This window comes from Euleptes europaea, chromosome 11 (genome assembly GCF_029931775.1).
Source record: "Euleptes europaea isolate rEulEur1 chromosome 11, rEulEur1.hap1, whole genome shotgun sequence".
Lineage (NCBI taxonomy): Eukaryota > Metazoa > Chordata > Lepidosauria > Squamata > Sphaerodactylidae > Euleptes > Euleptes europaea.
This window is the reverse complement of record NC_079322.1, coordinates 4,826,729-4,850,262: the sequence shown is the minus strand read 5'-3', so window position 1 is coordinate 4,850,262 and position 23,534 is coordinate 4,826,729. Positions and strand designations below refer to the sequence as shown.

At 47.8% G+C, this 23,534-nt stretch overlaps 1 protein-coding gene across 2 annotated transcripts in view; it reads left to right on the top strand.

The window, feature by feature from the left end:
* The window catches only part of EPHA5 (EPH receptor A5), a 168,075-nt gene that overhangs the window by 55,001 nt on the left and 89,540 nt on the right, over positions 1-23,534 (top strand). For both annotated transcript variants that reach the window (XM_056857022.1, XM_056857021.1), the window contains exons 2-3: positions 12,453-12,608; positions 20,802-21,137. In XM_056857022.1, coding sequence (XP_056713000.1) covers positions 12,453-12,608; positions 20,802-21,137 — 492 coding nt within the window. The remainder of the gene's footprint in view (positions 1-12,452; positions 12,609-20,801; positions 21,138-23,534) is intronic.

Sequence of the window (23,534 nt, the reverse complement as noted above, 5' to 3'; positions counted from 1 at the left end):
GACCACAAGGGCCATCCAGTCCAACCCCCTGCCATGCAGGTTCCCACAATCAAAGCGCTCCCGACAGATGGCCATCCAGCCTCTGCTTAAAGACCTCCAAAGACGGGGACTCTACCCACCCCACCCTCAGGCAGCGCATTCCCCCGTTGAACTGCCCTCACCGTCAGGAAGTTCTTCCTAATGTTTAGGTGGAATCGCTTTTCTCTTAGTTTAAATCCATTACTCCGTGCCTTAGTCTCTGAAGCAACAGAGAACAATCTACTTCTCTCATTAACATGGCATCCCTTCAAATATTTAAACATGGCTATCATGTCAACCCCTTCTCTTCTGCAGATTAAACAAACCCATCTCCTTAAGTCTCTCCTCATAGGGCATACGGTAGATTCCAGACCTTTGACCATTCTGGTCGCTCTCCTCTGGACACGCTTCCACTTGTCAACATCCTTCTTAAACTGTGGAGCCCAAAACTGGACACAGAATTCCAAGTGAGGTCTGACCAATGCAGCAGATTATACATAGCTGATTTTTTAAATGTAAGGATAGAAACGTATGGTATGAATACATCAGAAGCTCCAGTAAAGAGCACATATAGCAGATCATCTTATATTATTATCTATTATTTATTTATTTACTTCATTTATACCCTACCTTTCTCCCCAATGGGGACCCAAGGTGGCTGACATCACTCTCTTCTCCATTTTATCCTCACACCAACCCTGTGAGGTAGGTTACGCTGACTGTGTATAACTGGCCCAAGGTCACCCTGCAAGTTTCCAAGGCAGATTTGAACCTGGGTCTCCCAAATCCTAGACTGACACTCTAATCCCTGCACCACGGTGGCTCTTACAATGTTAGCAGATTGTATTGGTGGATGTTGCGGTCACAGGGGTGCCTCCAACCATCCTCCAAGTCACCTGCCACCAGCTCCAGCAGCAGAACCACTTAGGGAGGAGGTTGGCTTCAAACATGAGTCAAAAGGACAGGTGGGGATTAAATAAAATAAATAAACTTTGCTCAGTGGAGTGGTAGGATCCACCTCATTGTGTGAAACTGCAGGCAGTTCCAAGTTGAAGAAGTCGGTTTTTATATGCCGACTTTCTCTACCAATTAAGGCAGAATCTAACTGGCTTACAATCACCTTCCCTTCCCCTCCCCACAACAGACACCCTGTGAGGTAGGTGGGGCTGAGAGAGTTCAGAGACAACTGTGACTAGCCCAAGGTCACCCAGCTGGCTTCGTGCGGAGGAGAGGGGAAACCAACCCTGTTCACCAGATTAGCGTCCGCTGCTCATGTGGAGGAGTGGGGAATCAAACCCGGTTCTCCAGATTAGAGACCACCACTCCAAACCACTGCTCTTATATTTCCCAGAGCAGACTTTGTTCCTTTCTCGGTTCACCAGGTTAGAGTCCTCCGCTCTTAACCACTACTCTGGCTGGAGTAGGGGAACCTGGAGATGTTGGGTCTGACTCAAGAGCTTGCACAGGGGAGCTTCCCTGGGATGTGCCCTTCGTCATTTCTGTGCATTTTGGTGGGACTTGGGCCACTTCTCAGAGAAGTCTACGGAGCTTCTAGTCGTCACCAAAATCCACTCCCCTGTTTGCACATACAAACCAGTGAGCTAAAAGGAAATTTTAAAAAAGAGCCAGTTACTTGTAAAGCTTTCCTCTACAGACTTCAAGGGACATCTCTCCCTTACCTGGTAAAGGGCTCTTTTCAGGCCTAGGCTTGCGCAGAAGAACTTTCCAGCTAATTGTGGCATTTGCTTTTTTATTTTCAAAAGCATGCTATCATCCCAAACCAGGTGTGCAAACTAGAACCCATTTCCCCCCACCCCCTGCGGCATGGTCTTGCCTAGTCATCCCATCTGCAGACGTATAAGTAGTTGGCTCCTTCTGTGCCATCTACAGAAAGGAGCTGCAGTTTCAGCAGTCTCCACTTTTCTGCCTTTAGGATGCATGCAACCACACAAAGCTGCCTTGTACAGAATCAGGCCCTTGGTCCATCAAGGTCAATCCTGTCTACCCATACTGGCAGCAGCTCCCAGAGTCTCAAGCAGAGGTCTTTCACCTACAGCCTGATCCTCCATTAAAATGGAGATGTTGCCAGGAATTGAGCCCGGGACCCTCTGCATGCCAAGCAGACTCTCTACCGCTAAGCCATGGCTCCATTCAAGTATTGCCCCATTAGGCCGTGCCAGGAGAAAATCTGAATCATTCACAGACTTGAATGTTCAAGTAAAGGAATCTATCATGGTTCCCTTTCCTTTTCCATATGCACTGAAATGTCACTACTTCGGGTACCAGTATATTACACAGAAAGGTTCTGCTTGTCTTAGCAAAAGAGATACATTAAACATCCGTTTATTCATGTTTTATGTAGTGGGTATTGCTATCGGAGTCAGCAGATCTTGTATTTTTCTTGGTGCAGATTTATGTTGTGGCCTGGAAGTCTTTTTCAGCGTTGAATTTTTTAGTGTTCCGTATTTTATAGGCTGCTGCTGCTGCGTTTCTTGAGAGCCCATGCTCTCTTCCAAACTGCGTGCAAAGGGGTACAAGGAAGACTTCTGGGGGCTTCAACCGGTTGACTTCTCCCCCATCCCCTTCTTTTCCTTCCCCTTTGCTTGGTTCAGCCATTTTGGAAAGTTTTTCACCCCCTTTGCAAAGTGACAGTTTTCTGCAAACTTGATGAGTCACCCCTTGAGAGACCCCAATCTTGACCGGCTTTGCTGCTTCTGCCATTTGCACAGGGGCTGGCCGGTTTGCCTTTAGATGGTTTTGCTGGCCTTCCAGCAGGGAGTGAGAAAGGGTCCCATTCTTCCCCTGAGGGGAAGGAGAAGGGTCTTCCCACAAATCCTTCAGAATGCCCAGAAAACATGGGCGGGGGTGTGTGTGTGCTACGGCTTTGTGCTGCACCCCCCACCCCTGAAGAGCACAGCCAGAGTGAGAAATGCTCAGCACACAGAAGAGCGTCTCCTGCCACATGTCCCTGAGTGCCAACCACAGCTGCTAGGCAGCCCTCTGTTGGCCATCCCATCACTTAGGGCGGTCGATAGGGTTGCCAGGCCCCTCTTTGCCGCCGGCGGGAGGTTTTTGGGGTGGAGCCTGAGGAGGTCAGGGTTTGAGGAGGGGAGGGACTTCAATGGCATAGAGTCCAATGGCCAAAGCGGCCATTTTCTCCAGGTGAACTGATCTCTATCACCTGGAGATCAGTTGTAATAGCGGGAGATCCCCAGCTACTACCTGGAGGTTGGGAACCCTAGTGGCCCATCTGGCATCGGCCAGAGCCACAGCCTTTTCCATCCTGGCTCCGGCTCTGTGGAATGGGCTCCCAGAAGAGGTGAGGTGGACCCTCCCCCCTCCTTGGAGATCTTCTGGAGGCGCTGCAAGGCATTGCCAGGGCATTGGAGGGGGTTTGGATGGCAGGCATCTTTTAAGAGTTTGAAGAACTTTGTACTTGCTGTTTTGTCTTTGGTTTTAGCTGGGGACATTTTAATTGTTATTGTAAGTTACCTTGAACCACAAGGTGCGGCAGGAAATACATTTTTAAATCAATCAATAATTTTTTGGTGTGGGGGCCCTTAAACAGTGTGGTGGTAAGGAGGATAAAAGGGAGGAGAGGGGAGCAATCTGTGCTGCCTGAACTTCTCCGGGGGGGACGGGGGACCTGTCCTCAATAAATAAATGGGCATATTGTGGTTCAGTGGTGCTTATCATTTTTAAAGGCTCCCATAGATTCCTGTAGTCTTTCTCAGAATACTTTCTTATAACAGCTTACAAGTTTAGGCATTTTAAAGCAAGACAAAATCGAATCACTGAACTGTTGTAGAGCTTCGGCCCTAAATGGCTTTGTGGGTGGTTGCAGGTTTGTGGGTAAACGGCACCTGGAATAGGTTGCTGATGACCACAAACCCCATGTATAGGGTTTCCCAACTCTGGGTTGGGAAACTCCTGGAGATTTAGAGGTGGAGCTTGGAGAGGGCGGGGTTTGGGGAAGGGAGGGAGATTTAATGCCATGGGGTCCATCCTCCAAAGCAGTCATTTTTTCTCCAGGGGAACTGATAATTCTGATCTGTGGTCTAGAGATCAGTGGTAATTCCAGAAGATCCCCAGGCCTCACCTGGAGATTGGCAACCGTACTTTAAGCCCCCGTAAGCAGGAAGTGCAAAATTGTCTATGGGACCAGAATAGTACCTTGATGAAGTCTTTAGACTGATTTTTTTCCCCCAATGTCCTGGAAACAGCAGCATATCGCACTGTGCATATCACGTTTGTTTGGCTTATATCCTGTGTCTAAAAATGCCAGCCTCTTTGGCAGTCATTTTATTTAGGAAACGTGTTCTCACTTTTATGGCTGTTAATCCAATAAGCAGATAAGAGCTCTGATGTCAGAAACTAAGAAAAGAGCAGGTGTTTGTAACAGCTTCCATTTTTAGTTTTTTTTTTATTTTCTTAGCTATCTGCTTCCAAATTAAAAGGATCGCAGGTTTCTTCTTATCTTTCTATTTCTTTCTTCTTTTTAATACCAGAGGGGCTGCTATTAAAAAGCGCTGTGGTGTCACACTCTAGATAAGTACCTTTTCCTAAAGCTGTTGAATAAGAAATAGTGGATTAAAAAATAAAGTGGAATAAAGTAGGACTTTATGAGAAATTAAACCCTCAGGATCCATGCAGTTTTGAAGCATATCGTTCACGATTTGATAGTACTGACGGCTGCGCAACTGGTAATCTGAGCAGACTGACTCCAAAGGTGCCGTTTAAGTCCATGGATAAAATAATGTTGTCATGTGCATTCATTATGATCTCAGGGTCTTCAAGCAAGGACTGGAAAGTGACAAAAAGACACTCGAAAGAAATTCGCCTGTGCAAGGGGCTCCCCTTCCTTCCCAGGTAGGCATATCGGATGCCCCCGCCCCGTCAAACCTCGGTCTGAAGACTAGTCAGCCGTGGTTGATCTTCTGCTCAGGGGGAGGCTGGTTGGTTTCTCGGTTGCCGTCTCGGTTCAGAGAGCTCGATGGTGAGGTCTGTAACGGCTCGGCCATCAACATAAGAACAGGCGCCGTGGAACAGGGGTCCCCAACGTGGAGCCCATGTCACCTTTCCTAGTTCCCGCCGAAGTGTTTTTAGAGAGCGTGTTGAGCCAGGTGGGGCTCTTGCTCAGTAGAGATTCCGATCGACCATTGGAGATCTGATGGGCTGCGCAGATCTTTTAAAGGTCGCTTCAGCAGCAGCTGCCACCACAGCACAAGGATCTTCACTGTATGACTGAATGTAATAGGTATCTATGCAAGAAAGTATTTTTAAACAATACGTTCATTTTAAAAGACATTTGGTTAAAGAGAGCTTCGGTCTGAAATGTTGAAGAGTTACCATTAGAGTTATGCATGAGGGATGGGGACGCGAGCCTCAGAACGTGCCCCAGAATCCTTTCAGGTACTCTAGCTAGGGTTGCCAGCTCTGAGTTGGGAAATACCTGGAGATTTTGGGGGCGGGGCCTGAGGAGGGCGGGGTTTGGGGACGGGAGGGACTTCAATGCCACAGAGTCCAGTTGCCAAAGCGGCCATTTTCTCCAGGTGAACTGATCTCTTATTGGTTGGAGATCAGTTGTAATAGCAGGAGGTCTCCAGCCACCACCTGGAGGTTGGCAACCCTAACTCTAGCATGTACCATTGGTAAGATGAGGGTTGCCAGCTCTGCCTAGCAACCCACTGGGATAATTTGAGGGGGGGTGAGGAGAAGTGGGGATGCTTTTGGTATTGCCCCAAACTCATGGGTATGATATCAATGTGCACCCCCTATTTCCCCCCATTTTTCTCCCACTGCCCTTTGAGGGGCCAGCAGGAAAGGTGGGGACCACTGTGAGGTCTCCCACTGAGACCTGACCCATTGGGGGGGTGATCCAGAAGTAGCCTAGGTGAGACACTGGGTTGTCAAAACAATGACTAACAGTTCGCTTTCTGACAATTCCCATGTCCAGTTGCAAGTATGGCCTGCCATCTCCTTCCAAACCAAACTGCCACAGATTATTTTATTTATTATTTATTTACAAAATTTATATGCCACCTTTCTGCCCTTACAAGGGCCACCAAGGCAGCTAACAAGTTAAAACATGCAAGATAAAATTACATTATAAACTGTTAAAATCAACCCTCCTCCAAAATGTACATCATTAAAACAAACTTAAAATACATACAAAACAGTTAAAAAACATACAGTACATTAAAACATTGGTTAGGAAGGAGGGATCGTTGAGGGAAATGAAACAAAAGAAGTCTTCACCCGCTGACAGAAGGCGGCAACAGATGGGGACAGACGCATCTCCTTGGAGAGAGAGTTCCAGGGCTTTGGTGCCTTGACCGAGAGAAGGCCCTCTCCCATGTTGGCATCCACCGGATCTCAGAGGGCACCAGAAGCAGGTCCCTGAAGCTGACCATAATGGTCAGGTGGGTTCATTAGAAGTATACATACATGATTCTGCCTTATACTGAGTCAGATCATTGGCCCACCAAGGTCAGTATTGTCTACTCAGACCAGCAGCAGCTCTCCAGGGTCTCAGGCTGAGGTCTTTCACATCACCTCCTGCCTGGTCCTTTTTAACTGGAGATGCCAGGGATTGAACCTGGGACCTTCTGCATGCCAAGCAGATGCTCTACCAGTGAGTCACGGCCCCTCCCCTATTATTAGTTACTACTGTTATTAATAATAACAGAATGCCAATAAACATGTGAATGTCCTTCTCAGAAAAAGGTGCAGAAGGTGCAGAAAAGAGCAACCAAAATGATTAGGGGACTAGAGCAACTGTCCTATGGGGAGCGGTTAGGACGCTTAGGGCTGTTTAGCTTGGAAAGAAGGTGGCTGAGGGGAGACTTGATAGAGGTCTATAAAATGATGCACGGTATGGAGAGAGTGGACAGGGAGAAGCTTTTCTCCCTCTCTCATAATATTAGAACGTGCTGAAGCTGGAGGGAGAGAGATTCAAAACAGATAAAAGGAAGTATTTCTTCACACAACACATAGTTAAATTGTGGAACTCCCTGCCCCAGGATGTGGTGATGGCTGCCAACTTGGAAGGCTTTAAGAAGGGAGTGGACATGTTCATTGAGCAGAGGGCTATCTGTGGCTACTAGTCAAAATGGACACTAGTCATGATGCATACTTATTCTATCCAGGATCAGAGGAGCATGTCAAATATATTAGGTGCTGTAGAACACAGGCAGGATAATGCTGCTGCAGTTGTCTTGTTTGTGGGCTTCATGGAGGCACCTAGTTGGCCACTGTGTGAACAGACTGCTGGGCTTGATGGGCCTTGGTCTTATCCAGAAGGGCCTTTCTTATGTTCTTATGTTCTCTTGCCTGGGTTCTTGTAAGGAGGAAGGGAGTGGAGAGATGGCTGTGAGGTTGCTTCTCCGGTTGTCCTTCCCTCACTTCTGTGGTGGTGGAGGAAAGTGCTGTCAAGTTGCAGCCAACTTATGGTGACCCCTGGTGAGGTTTTCAAGGCAAGAGACATTCAGAGGTGGTTGGCCATTGCCTGCCTCTGCGTAGCAACCCGGGACTTTCCCTGGTGGTTTCCCATCCAAGTACTGACCAGGGCCAACCCTGCTTAGCTTCCGAGATCTGATGAGATCGAGCTGGCCTGGGCCATCCAGGACAGGTTCTGCTTCTGTAGCCATGCTAAATCGTTCGAAGGCACCCAGATGCTTCTTGCCTGATACTGAGGAGCAAGACCCCAGCAGATCCCTTTCTTCCCTAGTATGTGATCAAAATTCAGTGCTAAGAATGAGATATGCTTCTCATAAGGGTGTTGCAGTCTCTGTTGTCTGGTTCTCTGTTGCGCTCATCCTTTGGTTTTATAGAGCCTGGTGTTTAATCTGGCTCTGATTTTGCTTTGACCACCAGCCACTGGGCAACCAAAGCTGGGCAACTTCAGCAACATGTCATTTAGACTAGGACTGTCGTGGCCTGAGGCTGGACTGGGAAAGAGGGAGCATGGCACTGTGGTTGATCATCTGTGTGACATGCAGAAGGTCCCAGGTTCAATCCCTGACATCTCCAATTAAAAGGACCAGGCAGGAGGTGATGTGAAAGTCCTCCGCCTGAGACCCTGGAGAGAGCTATTACTAGCCCAAGGTCACCCAGCTGGCTTCATGTGTAGGAGTGGGGAAACCAACCCAGTTCACCAGCTTAGCATCTGCCGCTCCTGTGGAGGAGTGGGGAATCAAACCCAGTTCTCCGGATCAGAGTCCACCACTCCAAACGACCACTCTTAACCACTACGCCTCGCTGTGTGTACAGAAGCTACAGTGTAGTAAACAGAGTCCCACCCACTGCTCATTGTCCTTGCTCAAAAGAAGTAGGCCTGTCAGCCCCCACTGTCCCAGATGCATTAATAGACTAGTCAGAGCTGTCAAAGCTAACAAGCCCCCCACCCCTCGACATGTATGAAACCCTGCAGGGATGTCTTCGACAGGGCACACGTTTAGCTTAGAGCACATTTCAAGGAATCCATCGGACGTGTGCCAGTCCACATTTCTTTGCAGGCTCTCTGGGGAGATAAGAAAAACAGCAATGAACAGGAAGAGAATCTTTTAAAAGAATTTCCTCGCAGCACTTTCTCTGCAAATCCTCTCTCGCCTTCAGGCTGATGCTATTACATTTCCCCTCCCTAAGGCACTCACTTTTTGGAACAGGGTACCTTAAATGAAAACAGCAAGTCGCATTAGGCTATTTCCCTGAAACACATCCCTCGCCCGGCATCAGAATCAGGGCGCTAATGGTTTCGGCATCAGGGTGGGTGCCTGAAGTTCTGTTATCTGCAACGTGGCAGCCATCCAGGGATAAAAGGCTCCTGTGGGTGAGCGCAGAGTTGGGGCCGGAGTAGAGGTCAGCAGCAGGTAGGGCAGACCCAGCAGTGTTGCGTGACTGGCAGTCAAGGCCATGGGCCCCCTTCCCTTCCCCTTTACCTTAGTCCCAGACTGGTTAGAACTCCTTCCCACAATACCTCCATGAGGCTTTCTTTCTTTCTTTCTTTCTTTCTTTCTTTCTTTCTTTCTTTCTTTCTTTCTTTCTTTCTTTCTTTCTTTCTTTCTTTCTTTCTTTCTTTCTTTCTTTCTTTCTTTCTTTCTTTCTTTCTTTCTTTCTTTCTTTCTTTCTTTCTTTCTTTCCCAGTCTTCTGTCAAAGCACAACTTTTATGTGAAGCCTGTAATTTTATCTCTGAGCACCCCCACCCGTTAACCTTCATGGCTAATTACAGCTAGCTGTGGGAAGCAGATCTATGCATTCTGCATGATAATTAATGCATCCTTTCAGGCAAAATGTTGTCGAAACAAGCTGGCAACCAGGGCAATTATCTTAAAGTCGGTGGCATTGCTCATGTGATCACAGAACACCGACTTTAAGACTTTTGTTTCTAAGCTCAGTTTACAGGCTGGTTTTGACATACAGATCCTGAGGTTGTCTGGCTCCTGATTTTCTTAGAGAGCTTCTTCTCCCAAGTGTTCAAACACTGAAACATGAAGGCAGAAGACCTCCTGCCACATGCAGGATTGTCTTCTACCAGGAACAGAGCTTTGTACAGGGGATGCTCTGTATTATGCAAAAAAAATGTCATCAGCATTAGAACTTACTTTGTTTGAAATGCCCATTTCTTGCTGCTACAAAGCTCACTTTTGATTTTGTTTGTAATTTCAAATGAGAAATACAGCAAAGAGTGTAACATTCCTATTGTCATGGCCCAGCCGGTTCCAGGGGACACGGATGACTGCTCTGATGAAGAGTCAGCCAGTAGCCCTGGCTTGTGTACACAGCCAGCAGCAAAAAATATGGTTAGTCAACGACTTACAGACATCAAATGGCAGAATGAGAGGGCCCTTCTTCCAAGACCATACAGAGTACTAAAGGGTTGGGAGGGATTGTCTTTGGCTCCTTATCTGACCTCCATTGCTTTTGCCAAATTTCGATGGGCTTTTTCAAGAGCTCGTTCGGCCTGGCTCAGCGGGAGATTCCCGCATTTACCTTTGGAGTCTAGGTTGTGCCCCTGAAACGCTGATGTTGAGACAATTACCCATATTTTATTGTATTGTGAATTTTATCAGGATGTCAGAAATTGGCTGATTTTGCCCTTGTTGACCAGAGTTTTTAGACATTCAGATGATTTTATTATTAAATATTTACTTGAGGATAAAGATGCCAACATTTTCTACACAGTGGCAAAGTTTTGTTACGTTGCCACTAAAGTGCAAAGAGCTCGGGTTAGCGGATCAAAATTGTAATCCTGGCTTTGTATTGTTCAGTTTTAACAATGTTTATATGCTGGTCAAATGACCATAAATAAATAAAGTGAACTGTACATAGCCAGCAGCTGAGGTGGCACAGGAAGAAGCATACACGCAGGACCTTACAGGACCGGAGGCGAAGCGCTTGACTGGCAGCTCGGTGCCCACCCAGCACTGACAGGGGGGATGAGTGTTTGCAGGAGCTGGTCTGAGGTGGCTGGCAGGTGCATGGCAGTACAGGCTGCCTGTTTATAAGCAGCTGGAAAGGGTGTAGCTGTGTAGAAGCAACAGGTCTATCCATGCCTCACCTTGCTGAGGCTGTTGTGAACTGTTTGCTCTGTCTGGACCTTGGCTTGAGCCTTTGGACTTGGTTTTTGGAGTACCCTTGGAATTGCCCCTGTGAGGTTTGAAACTGTTTGGCGTGTGTATGTGTGTGTGTGTGTGTGCTGGGAGACCACGACACCAATAGTGACATCACTTGGCCTGGGATCAGACTGTGACGCTACCAATCGCGCATCTTTCATTGTAATGTCGTCATTGGGTGCTTTCCTTTAAAAGCAAGTAAGTTTGGGATTCTGTGCTGTTCTTGTGCCTGTATGGCTGTGCCTGTATGGCTGGCTCCATCCCTCTCTCCTTTACTCACTCCTAGCTCTCCACCGCCGGGAACCTTTGTTTTCTTGCCCTGATGCTTGTTTGCTCCAGACGGCTGCGGTGGCTTGGAGGGCTTTCTGCTGGTTGAAATCCCAGGGAGAAGCCCTCCTGGCTGTTCCACCAACCAAAGAGGCTTGTCTGCTGGATGCATAAGTAGGGTTGCCAACCCCCAGGAACTAGCTGGATATTTCCTGCTATTACAACTGATCTCCAGTCGATCACAGTCAGTTCACCTGGAGAAAATGGCCACTTTGGCCATTGAACTCTTTGGCATTGAAGTCCCTCCCCTCCTCAAACCCCGCCCTCCTCAGGCTCCACCCCCCAAAACCTCCCACCAGTGGCGAAGAGGGACCTGGCAACCCTACACATAAGAGAGGGCCTTTTTGGTAGCAGTCCCACAATTATGGAACAACCTCCCCAGGGAGGTGCGCCGGGACCCTTCATTGTTGATCTTCAGAAGGCAGTTGAAGACAGTTTTATTTAGGACTGCAGTTGACTGATGGGTGGAACAATCCTCAAAGGAGGGGGGGTGGCCTTTGGAGCCATTGTGACCCCTGTGCTGGTGTTAGCGCCACTTGCGCTGGCTAAGTGGGCACTTGTGCAGGGCAACTTACCCTGGCTCCGGGGGAGCAGCATGGCAGTGTGAGGCTCAGGTGCCGGCGCTGCCTCCCTGGCCACGTTTCCCCTGGTGCAGGGGCTTGCGCCAGCGCCAAAGGAAGCATTCCTGGGGCATTCCTGGGAGCAAAGGTGACTTTAATCAGCTCCCTAAGCCCTTTCGCCCTGGGGAACCCCCACTTTTGCAGACGTGAACTCACACCTGCAAAACATGTGGCGTAGCCCCGTGAAACCTAGAGGAGGAGTTTCATGGGGCTGGGTTGTTGCTGTTCTTTTTAACTCCTTCTGCGCCACTGCAAGCCACTCAGGAGTCTGTGCCATCCCCGGGTGCTAACTACCCGCCCCTCTTCAGGATTGCTCTGTTAGTTTTTATTTGTTGGCAGGCAAAACTGGATTTTTCAACTGGGACCTTTTGTTCATATTGTTTTATTTTTTTTTAATATAATTGTTTTATTTATATTTAAGCTTCCTTGAGTTCTAGAAGGGAGGAAGGTGGCTAATAAGTGTTTTAAATAAACAAATGAATGATCTCTCTTTCCCAGAGGTGCACAGTCCAAATCTCAGAAGGCCGTGGTCAGTTTCTTTTCAGGATTGACTTTTTCATGCAAACTGTCGTCCTGTTGGCATTCCTGACTTCTCCTGAAAAGGCTGCCTTGGAAGCACATGCTGTGGCCGTTGTCCCTGTGCAACACCAAAAATGGCAGCTGCTCCCCATATTTGGCATGTGCCTCGTGAGACTTGCTCACGGTGTTACGCTGGCAATACACCCATTCAGGCTGGAGGGAGGGGGTGCAGATGAAAGGGGGGCTGGAAACACGCCTAGTCATAGAATGGGGTGCCAAGTGGGGTGTTTGTCAAGCAACGTTGACCAGGTGGAGAGGGGGAAAAAATCTTAATTTTTGGGTTTTGTCTTGCAGCATGCCAACCAGGATTCTTTAAGGACTCCCCCCAGAGTCCGACGTGCACAAAATGCCCCCCGCACAGTTACACTCGGGAAGAAGCATCAACCTCCTGTGTGTGTGAAGAGAACTATTACCGAAAGGAAACTGATCCGCCCACAATGGCCTGCACAAGTGAGTTTATTTGCAAGGAATGTTTGGTTTATTTGATGCGCTCTGTTGCCGATAAACACACGCACATGGATCTCCCTTCAGCCATCAGACCTTCGTCCCGTTACTCTCTGATCTGACTGGCAGTGGCTTTCCATGGCCTTAGGAACAGGACCTTCCCAGTTCAGAGACACTGGAGATTGAATCTGAGCTTTTCTGTGCTCAAAGCACACACTCCACAGAGCCCTTCGCACAGGCCCTGCTTGGGCCCCATAGGGTGTTCCGGTGCCATAAGCAGAGTGGAACAGAGATGTATTAAGGCAATTTCTCCAAACCACCGACAGCGTGTGTGTCTCTCTGTTTTCTGAGAGCCAAAGTAGTTGACAGCAGCCTTGTTTGTTCACGGACCTGCCCCATTCACGTATAAAGTGAGGGGTAGGTGGGTACCCAGGCGATATGAGCCGGACCCTCCTCCTCTGACTTCCCCACAGTCTGTCACCCCCATCTTGGCTCCCTTTCAGCATGGGAGCTGGGTTGGGGAGGGGAGACATCAAGCAGTAGAACTAGAGAGGGGCTCCTTAGGGCACTCCTTTTCATCTTTCCATATGAGACCCACCTCACTTAATGCACGAACAGGGCAGGCATGTGGACGACCTCCGTGGCTGCCTCTGCAGCGTGTAGGTTCTTGAAATGTTTCTGGGGCATGTAGTCTCTGGGGTAGTGTTGGTAAAAAAGGCTGCCCTCCCTTCCCAGACTGGGCAGTTCAGACCTCCTGCTGTGCTCCTGGACCCAGCCCTGGCCCTCGAGTCCCCGGACGCCTGCTTTGATCTCTTGCTGCGGAACGTGGTTTTGGCATGTTGCTCTGTTGCTTCTGCTCAGCGCCTCTGCCTGCTTTCCCCACCACCCCCTTCACCTGCTTCTTCGCCGTGTTGAATTTTCCCCAGTGGAACTTGCCCAGTTGTCTAAGTGATTGATCTGGAGAAGCTAGAAGGGTTCATGGAGGGGATTGTGTCACGTGGGCTGGGCTGGCTCTGAACCAGTTCGCTTTGTTTGTGGACAGACCCGTATCATGTGTGGCCAAAGTTGGTATCTTTCCAAGGGGCAGAACATTCTGGGAACCTTCAAGGGGAACTCCCTTGAGGCGTTTTAGTAATATCAGTAATGCAAATAAAGGTTGAACACAGCATGCCCTTACATACTTTTTTAGGAGCCTCCAACAATGTCGTGCTCGTCCAAGTGTGGCTTGTGCAACTCCCAGGTCTTTCCCCTTTAAGCTGGAGCAAAGAAAAATGTGCTTTGCTCTGCCTTAAAGCGGAAAGGGTGTTGCAACTGTAGGCTGAACCTCTGTGTGAATGCTCTGCCCCCAGGCAGTGAGGGGAGGACGCAGACCTTAGCTCCTTCAAAGTATCCGACATCAGCTTTGTTTTTTTCCAGCCCCCTTTCCAGCTCTTGAAGGGAGCTGTTTTTCTTTAACAGCTGAGGAGCTGCTCAGCTCTGAGTGGCCTCTCTGCTGTTAGGGACGGAGGGATGGAGGGGGGCTACTGCCAAGCTGCAGGAGGGCCTGGTGAGATTTTTGTCTGGTTGGTGATTCTGTGCCAGTGTGATGAGGGGGAAGGGGCTGGGGAGGGGTGGCTCCTGCAGCAAGCTGTGCTGGGCAGAGCGTAGGGTTGCCAGGTCCCTCTTTGCCACCAGCGGGAGGTTTTTAAGGCAGAGTCTGCGGAGGGTGGGGTTTGGGAGAGGGACTTCAATGCCATAGAGTCCAATTGCCAAAGAGGCCATTTTCTCCAGGTGAACTGACTTCTATCGGCTGGAGATCAGTTGTAATAGCGGGAGATCTCCAGCCACCACCTGGAGGTGGGCAACCCTATGCAGGGTGTGTGAATGCCTTGAGTCCGGTGTGGACCCAGTGCGATTGTTCAAAGCACCCTTTGCACCCAAAAGTATAGCCAAGGACACACGGACACACCCCCCCCCAAGCCCCAGGCAGCTGTGGAACTTTGATTGCGGCTCCTCCCAGCAGTTTCTCTCCGACCCCACTTACACAGGCGTCAACCTGCTTGGTTTCCCAGGCTAAGCCTCACTGCAAGAGGGGCCTTTAACGCTTATGCAGGGGATGGCACTTCCAGGAAAAAAGAATTTGGACAGCAGCCTATACCGTTTTATGGGGCTTTATTGGTACATAGGTTTTTAACAAGAATTTTGCCTGCCTTTAATTACATGAGAAAATTTCCAGAATGCACCCCAATGCAAAGAAATTGCCACAGGATACAGCTTGACTTTACCTAGGTGCCAGTACTTTGGAGTAAAAAAGGTAAAGGTAGTCCCCTGACCCATGGGGTGACGTCAAACCCCCATGTTTACTAGGCAGATTTTGTTTATTGGGTGGTTTGCTGTTGCCTTCCCCAGTCATCTTCCCTTTACCCCCAGCAAGCTGGGTACTCATTTGACCGACCTCGGAAGGATGGAAGGCTGAGTCAACCTTGAGCTGGCTGCCTGAAACCGACTTCCGTTGGAATCGAACTCAGGTCATGAGCAGAGCTTTTGACTGTAATACTGCAGCTTACTACTCTGCACCACGGGGCTCTTTGGAGTACATAACCATAAATCAGTAGTCTCACCAGTTCCCACGAAAGGGAGCAGGAAAGTAAGCAAAGAGTGGAGCGGTTCTTCTGGAAGGCCCCTCACTCCTCAGACGGGTATCTGAAAAAGAGGAAGTGAGGGAGAAAGGCTGTGGAGCTTCTAGCTCTGAAGTCCTTTGATCACCCTTTACTCTTTCCTATTCTGTCTCGCTTACTTTCCATGTAGCTCCTGATATCTGCTAGCAAAATCCTGGTGCTCCAACCCAGCTTTTATTTTTACCAACTTGCTGACAGAGTCTTCCATGTGGATTCTGCACCAAACCCCCCCCCCCCACAACTTGCATATGGTTATCTAAATATTACAGGGAAATACAGATGTCCTTCACTGGGTTTCCGTAGCCAAAAATTCCCCTCACTGTTTGCTCTGGTCATCCAAAAAGTCACCCCTTTGTGTATCCACAGCTCCCTAAAAGATCTCCTTCTTAAGGGTTCTTGACTACTAGCATTAATGGATATGTAGCACAGGTGTGTACAGTTGTGTGACATAGATACATATAGCATAGCATAACTATAGAGTTACATACAGAGGTATAGCATGGAAATATACTATATACAAGGATTTCAAATGCATGGGAAAAGGAAGGGTGTTTGCATTCCCTGTCATTTTAACTCACGCTTCAGAAGATTTAACAGAGTCATTCTGCTCTGTAAAGCTCCGGATGCCGGCAAAAACACTTATCAGATTTCACCAGTTTGTCAAAGTAGCTCTTGCCAGAGCTCACTAGAGAGCCAAAAACGTCTGGTTTGAGATCCTTTCTTTTCTTGTCTAGCTGTTGGATTTTTATCCAAAAGAACAACAGGGCAAATATCAAAACCAACTAGAACAAAGAGCACCCACATTTCGGTCACACTGTCATTCCTCTGGCACTGCTGCTTGATTTCCCCCTAAAAACAAACTCTAAAAACTATTTGGCACTTGTTATGGGTGCCGTCTATCTACATATGTCTCCATCCATGTACACATACATACATACATACATACGTGTGTGTGTGTGTGTGTGTGTGTGTGTGTATATATATATATATATATATATATATATATATATATATATATATATATATATATATATATATTCATAGAAGAGGGTTATTTATTTCCAGTACTGATCGTATTGCTTGTACTGGGTTTGATGCGGCTTCTTCTTATGCCGGTTTTTCTCTGCAGTCTTGATCCTGCTTACCATTCGTTCCCGGTGAGGGCCTCCACTCTCCATGTCCTTCCAGGCTCCACTTCCTCATAGATCTACTCCTAACAACTTCTGCTCTCATTTCCCACACTGTCAAACCCTTTTTTAAAAAATTCCCAAACCGATGAGGTGGGCTGTCCCCACCACTACTGAGGGAGCTTTCTTCCTGAAGATCCACATGGGAACTGAAGACCAATCTAGAGTTCCTAGAAGATTCTCCAGTTTGCCCCAAGTCTGGAGTTCGGGAGTACCCTTGGCCAGTTGTGGGGGGAGCACGGTGGCCCATCCTCTGGATTTGCCTCAGGTCCCGTCTCCTCTTCACTCAACTCAGCTACATCCTGTTGGCTTACCATGGTTAAAATATATTCCTAAAACCAAATTGCATATATACACTACCATATATTTTCTGCAATCAAACTTCATCTATCTTCATCTCTACCTATATAATCTTTTTTACACTGTTATCTCGAACCTCCTCCCTAATCTCCTTTCCATGCTTTCACTTGGGATGAACAGAACCACTTTTTCTGCATTCCTGACTCTGATCCCTTCCTTCTTATATCCACCAGATCAACTGGGTGAAGCCCTGTCTACCATATAACCTGCTGTCCAAATTCTTTTTTTCCTGGAAGTGCCATTCCCTGTATAAGAGTGGAAGATCTGTCTTGCAGTGTAGGCTTAGCCTGGGAAACCAAGCAGGTTAACGCCTGTGTGCTGGGTGTTCTGTGCCCCCCCAGCCTTCCAAAGCCCTTAACAGTCAAGGAAACATCTTGTAGCCATCATTGCCTCACTTGAGCTGCTGAGTGTGCAAAATGATAAAGAAGAGGATATCAAATTTTGCATTGCACATGAGCCAGGCTGTTGCAGTATATACGTGCAATATTCAGTGCCTTGTTCTGTGCTGCCAACCAGTTTTCCACTCGGTCTCCATAGCTCTGAATTAAGTGGAAATTATTTTCTGTATTGTCTGGGTGTTGGGATTTATGTTTATGACAGTTACAACAAATATGGAGGAGAGACTTATGGAACGTCTTCTGTGTGACCAGAGAGTTGTAGAGTAGAGAGGGGCTTGGTGTGTGCTGGGGTGTCCATAAATGGCAGCTCTTCTAGCTCTCAGCAATGACGGAACTCTTAATTTGTTTCTTTTGCCCCTTCCTGAAGGCCATCAAAACGCAAGGGCTTTCTTTTAAGCTCCAGCTTCAGTTCTGGAAGGATCAATTCAAACAGAAGCCACTGCGATTATCTTGTATTTACCTTATACCACACATGGACAAAAAAAAAAAAAACCCGGTTCACTGGTTTGGACATTTGAAAGACAGGCCAGAATCAGTCCAAGAAAAACTGCCTCTCTTTATACGCTGCATGGTAATAAATTCCACGTATTAGCTACCTATTAGCTACAACCTCTGCAGCCGAGCCTATAGAGTCGGTTCCCTGAGTCAGCCCCCATCTTGCTGTTAACTGGATGAAGGAAGGATGTAGTCCATAGTGGAAGAATGTGTTGATATATTACATATTTGTTTTGTTATTAGTTGGGGGGTGTATTGGGGGTGTCATTTTCCAATGGATTCCCCTAAACACTGAACTTAATTACTCAATCCTTTTCAACCTGGGTGGCCAAGAATCCCTGGGTTCCCCAGTGAACGGCTCAGTCCTCGTAGCAAGACAAGTTATCCTCAAACACAGCTTCTGCCATCCTTGTAGGGTTGCCAACTCAGGGTTGGGAAAGTCCTGAAGATTTGGGAGGTGGAGCCTGGGGAGGGCATAGTTTGGGGAGGGGAGGAACCTCAGTGGGGTATAATGCCACCCTCCAAAGCAGCCGTTTTTCTCCAGTCTCTCTAGTCTCTAGTCGGGAGATCAGTTGTAATTTCAGGAGATATCCAGGCCCCACATGGAGGTTGGCAACCCTACATCCTTTCTCATGCTATGCGCAGCCGGGAATCAGTGGCCTCTTTGCAGTCCGCAAAAGCAGTCAGAGTACTCTACAAAAGTACAAAAAATAGTGTTATTAACACATTCACGCAACAGACATTGCGTTGGTGCTGAGCAAAGACTGGAACTGCTTGCATTGGCAGCCAGTGGAGGGAGGGGAGTAGTGATAGCGGAGGAGGCTAGAAGGAGGACAAAGATGTTCAGTCTGGCAAGGCTGGGCAGAGGAGCTGTTTTGGCATGTGAGAGCGAGAGCAAGCCGTGGTGTGGGGAAGTGGCTTGGATAGTGGATTGTCGGTGGATTGCTTGGACCTGGAAGGAGAACTGGTGGGAGGAGGAGAAGGGTTATGCCCGTGAGAAGATTTGTAGAGGCAAGATGTGGAAAAGTGGCCCAGGAAAAGGGGTGAAGAGGGGTGTTTTTGGAAGGAAATCTCTTGTCTGACCCTTCCGCCCACAGTCAGCTTTAGTTTGGTGACATTGGGGTGGGAGATGGTGGCTCCAGATACCTCTGAGATTGGCTTTCCAGACTTTTTGGGTTTCCACGCTTCTGATCTGGTCCAACCTTTTGTTTCTACCAACAGCCAGCCAGATGCTTCTGGGACCTTACTAGCAGGGCACAGAGCTAATGAGCCATGCTTTGTTCTGGGTTTCCAGGATCTGGTATCCAGAAAGATGGTGTCTGGATAGGGTTACCAACCTCCATGTGGAACCTAGAGAGCTCCTAGAATTACAGTAGATCTCCAAATAACAGAGATCAATTCCTCTGGAGAAAATGGCTGTTGTGGAGGTGGATTCCATGGTGTTGTACCCCAACCAAGTTCCCTCCCCATCCTCCACACCCAAATCTTCAGGAACTTCCTAGCCTGGAATTAGCAACCCTATGTCCGAATGCTCCTTTGGGTTGCCATGACTAATAGTTGTGGTGATGGATCTATTAATATTCATTCGTATCCTAATCCCTTTCCAAACCATTGAAGCTGAGCGACCCTCACGATACCTTTGAGCAGTGAAATCTGGTAATTCTGCATTGGGCAAAGGTGTATGTTTACATCCTGAATCTACTACCAGTCAGCTTCCTTGGGTTGAATGTGTGGGGTTTGTGGACTGGTTTTGTAATATGCCATTTGTCTGGATGGATTTGTTTTGAAACACAATTGTACATGATTTTATCGGAAACTATTTCCCCCATCTGCCGCGTTCCTTAATAACCGTGCCGGGTCATTAGGCCAGGGCAGAGCAATGGCACTGCCTTCTGAATCCCAGCTGTGCAGAGACCGGGAGCCGGGCCTGACCTGAGAGGCAGACATGCCCAGCCCGCCATTCTGGGACTTCCCTGCATGGCCAAGGAGGCCTCTTTGGGAACTTTGCCTGCAGCGGCTCCCCATGTCCTCAAAGCACACGCGTGGCATTGAACAGCTGAACAGCAAACGCATGCACCATCTCTGCAATAAATAGTAAGACATTTCCCCCCAGTCCCCCCCCCCGGTGTTTTATTGCAGAGAAACTTGGCTATTTAAATATCTGTATGCCGTTCATCATTGGCTGCTCTGTGCATATGTCTGTTTGCCACTGAAACTCTGTTGTTTCACTTGAAATGGTAAACTGTGAATTGGCTTCAGGGGCCTCTTCACACTTGGCTTTTTTAGGTGTGCACCTAAAATGCAAAGTGTGAGCCTGAGCAGCTGTTTTAAAACATGTGTCTCGTGTAGGTGCACATGGGATGGCTCCCAGCTGCGTGCACATGGAATGGCAAGCCCAAGTTTGTAGCTGTATAATGCAGGGAAGAGTGCTAAGCTTTTGTGAGCATTTGGGGGATGTCTCAGGCCCTTTCTCTGGCACTTGGATCCAGAAAAAGAACCAAATGTGTCCCCAGAGGAGATTTTTGCTTCTCTTTTGCACAATCCAGGGTGGCAGAAGGACAAGTAGCAGGTCAGGGTCTAGTTAAGTTGGCATAGAAAGTGGTGGTGTTACCAGCTGTTCTGGGGCAGATGCCAGGTCAGCAGCAAGAGCTGACAGAACAGAAGGACCTTTCGGCAGCCACAACATTTGCCTGAACACAGGCTGGATTTCCAGTAGGATCCTCCTATACAAGAGATCTCAAGTGTCAAATCAGATGTTACTTATACCCAGACCAGGTCTGATTCAGTATAAGGCAGTTTCATGAGTCTGTCTTGAGCACATGAACACATGAAGCTGCCTTCTACTGAATCAGACCCTCGGTCCATCAAAGTCAGTATTGTCTACTCAGACCGGCAGTGGCTCTCCAGGGTCTCAGGCAGAGGTCTTTCCCATCACCTTCTAGCCTGGTTCCTTTAACTGGACGTGCCGGGGATTGAACCTGGGTCACTAGCACAGGGGTTTGGGGACACAACACCGTTCTTCAGAGGAGAACAAGATCATAGGTGGGAGATTTTGAATCTGATTTTGACCCTGTGTTTCTCTCGCTTTACTTTACACACCAGGACCGCCCTCTGCTCCCCGGAGCGCCATCTCAAATGTTAACGAGACTAGTGTCTTTCTGGAATGGATTCCTCCTGCTGATACTGGTGGAAGGAAAGACGTGTCTTATTATATTGCATGCAAGAAGTGCAGCTGGCACTCGGGGCAATGTGAGGCATGTGGCGGTCATGTCAGGTACCTTCCGCAACAGAACGGCCTGAGAAACACCTCGGTCATGATGGCAGACCTCCTCGCTCACACAAACTATACCTTTGAAATTGAGGCCCTGAACGGCGTGTCCAGCCAGAGTCCAGCTGCGCGGCAGTTTGTGTCGGTCAATGTAACCACAAACCAGGCAGGTAAGTGCCGTTTCAGAGGGGGTGGTCCCTAGTTTCCGGGGGAGGGTTTGGCTATAATGGCTCTCGTGGGGCAGAACTCCTGGAGCGGCAAGTGTCGAGGGCTTCTTGAAATCACACAACCGGGCTTTCAGTTGTGTTCTCTTTCTTTTTCCAATCACAAAGATTAATAACCCGCACTGTAAGTAATGTTTCCTCTCAGGAGCCTATTTAATAGCCTGTGGAGTTGCTCCTACAGAACATTTCCTGTTTGGATCAGTCATAAAATAACTAAAACAAAAGACATGGTTGTTATCTCTTGTAGGATGAAGGGTGATTAAATTGAGACATGGGTAAACTGTCGTCCCCCCCAATTTAGTTGGGTGTTTTGAACAGATCATTTGAAAAAAGAATCAGAAAGTATTGAATAAATGGGGTTGTTTTTAGTATAGATCTGGCACCAGGTTTCCCACGGGGTATGTTTCTGTAGCCTACAGGGTATTATCACAATGCTAAACATGTTATATTTTTGGGGGAGGGGGTTGTTAAATTTAACCTTCATAGTTGTCAGGAATCTGGCTGAAAATTGGATGGCAGAAAAATCACTCGTGGCTTAGAATCAAGGCAGTGGATTAAAGGAAACCCAGATTAAGAGTTCTTGTGCCTGTTGTGGTTTTAATCCCACATTGTGACATTATTTTGAAGGATTGCTTTGGTAGCATTCATGTTTTGAGAGTAAGAAAATCCCGCTTCAAAGCATCCTCAAAGTTGTGGTATTTGCTACCATTAAGCAGTTTAGGGATTTTGTTTGTCTTTGCATGTAGAATTAGTTCCATGTGATGCAGAGGTGGGCGGATGTCAGAAAAGGGAAACCTGCAAAGAGTTTCTTCACAGAAATAACAGCCCCTGCTCCACGTGTTCCCTTTGCCACGTACAAAGAACACCCCCCCCCCCGGTGGCTGTCGCTTCCAGTTGCCCCTACAGACGCGGCAGTTGCCCGTTCCTAGAGATACCATTCTGAGCTCATCCCACACAGCGGGCAGGGAGGGAGCTGCTGCTTCTGCCACTCACTCAACTCACAGTTTCTTGCCAGAATAAAGAAGGGAATCTCTCCCTGTCCTCTCTGCAGTAGGATTGCTAAGAAGGGGAGGGGGGCTGAGGGAACAAAATTCAGGGGCCCCAAGTCAGCTGAAGGGCCCCTGAAGCCAGACTCATGCTGCATGCACACAAACGCCTTCCCAACTATTTTCCTTTAAATGTATTTCTGGCTGCAGCGGCTAGGGGCGCGGGAAAGTCTGAGCACAAGAAAAGGCACTCGGACTATTGGCTAAACACCCTTTTCTGCAAGACAGAAGCAAATTTGCCTAGCAGGTCATGCTAAGCCCATCAACCAAGCCAGCACTGGAACAAGACAAGCCAGCTTGACTCATGGCCGCTCTACAGTAATGGCCAGCTTGCTAACAAGGCCGTTCTCTCCAATCGTCTTTTTCCTTTCCTTGCAGCCATCTCAGCCAGGTCTTGCAAAGTGGTAGTTAGTGTGTTGGCAGCAAGAGAAAACAACCTTTCCCTTAATTTCTCTCCATCTTTTCCGCTATTTTCTCATTCATTTCTCTCTCCCTCCACCTAATTTTCCATCCCCCCTCCAATTTATTTTCAAGTCTCGGACTCAACTAGGGTTGCCAACCACCAGGTACTGGATTGGAAAATAAATGCAACAGCACAAAAGCTCAAGTAGACGTTTAATCACTATAATATATTCACATGAGTTCACAAATACAAATCTCAAATAACAGTAATACTTATCCTAAATCCTAAATAATGTCCATGTAGATTGATCAGTATCCAAACAATAGGTTGATAATGTCCAAATAAATCAGTAAATTCAGTATAATGGAACAGACCGGTCTCGATTGCTTATACAGCAAGGATTGTAAAAGGACGCCTGTTCCATTCTACTGAATTTACTGATTTATTTGGACATTATAGTGATTAATCTTCTACTTGAGCTTTTGTGCTGTTGCATTTATTTTCCAAACCACCAGGTACTAACTAGCTGGAGATCTCCTGCTATTACAACTGATCTCCAGCCGATAGAGATCAGTTCACCTGGAGAAAATGGCCACTTTGGCAATTGGACTCTATGGCATTGAAGTCCCTCCCCTCCCCAAACCCCACCCTCCTCAGGCTTCGCCCCAAAAATATGCCGCTGGTGGTGAAGAGGAACCTGGCAACCCTAGTCTCAACTCCTCTTTATCCTTACCCTGCTTGGCAACAGAATGTGTGTAATAGTAGTATAGTAGCAAACCTTTGTTAATATTATGGACCGAAGGGTGGGGGAGTTAATATTTCCCATGATCTAACAAAGTAGTAAAAGGATTCTTTCCCCCTCCTCCATCCTTTACATGCATGGTATGTGTGTGT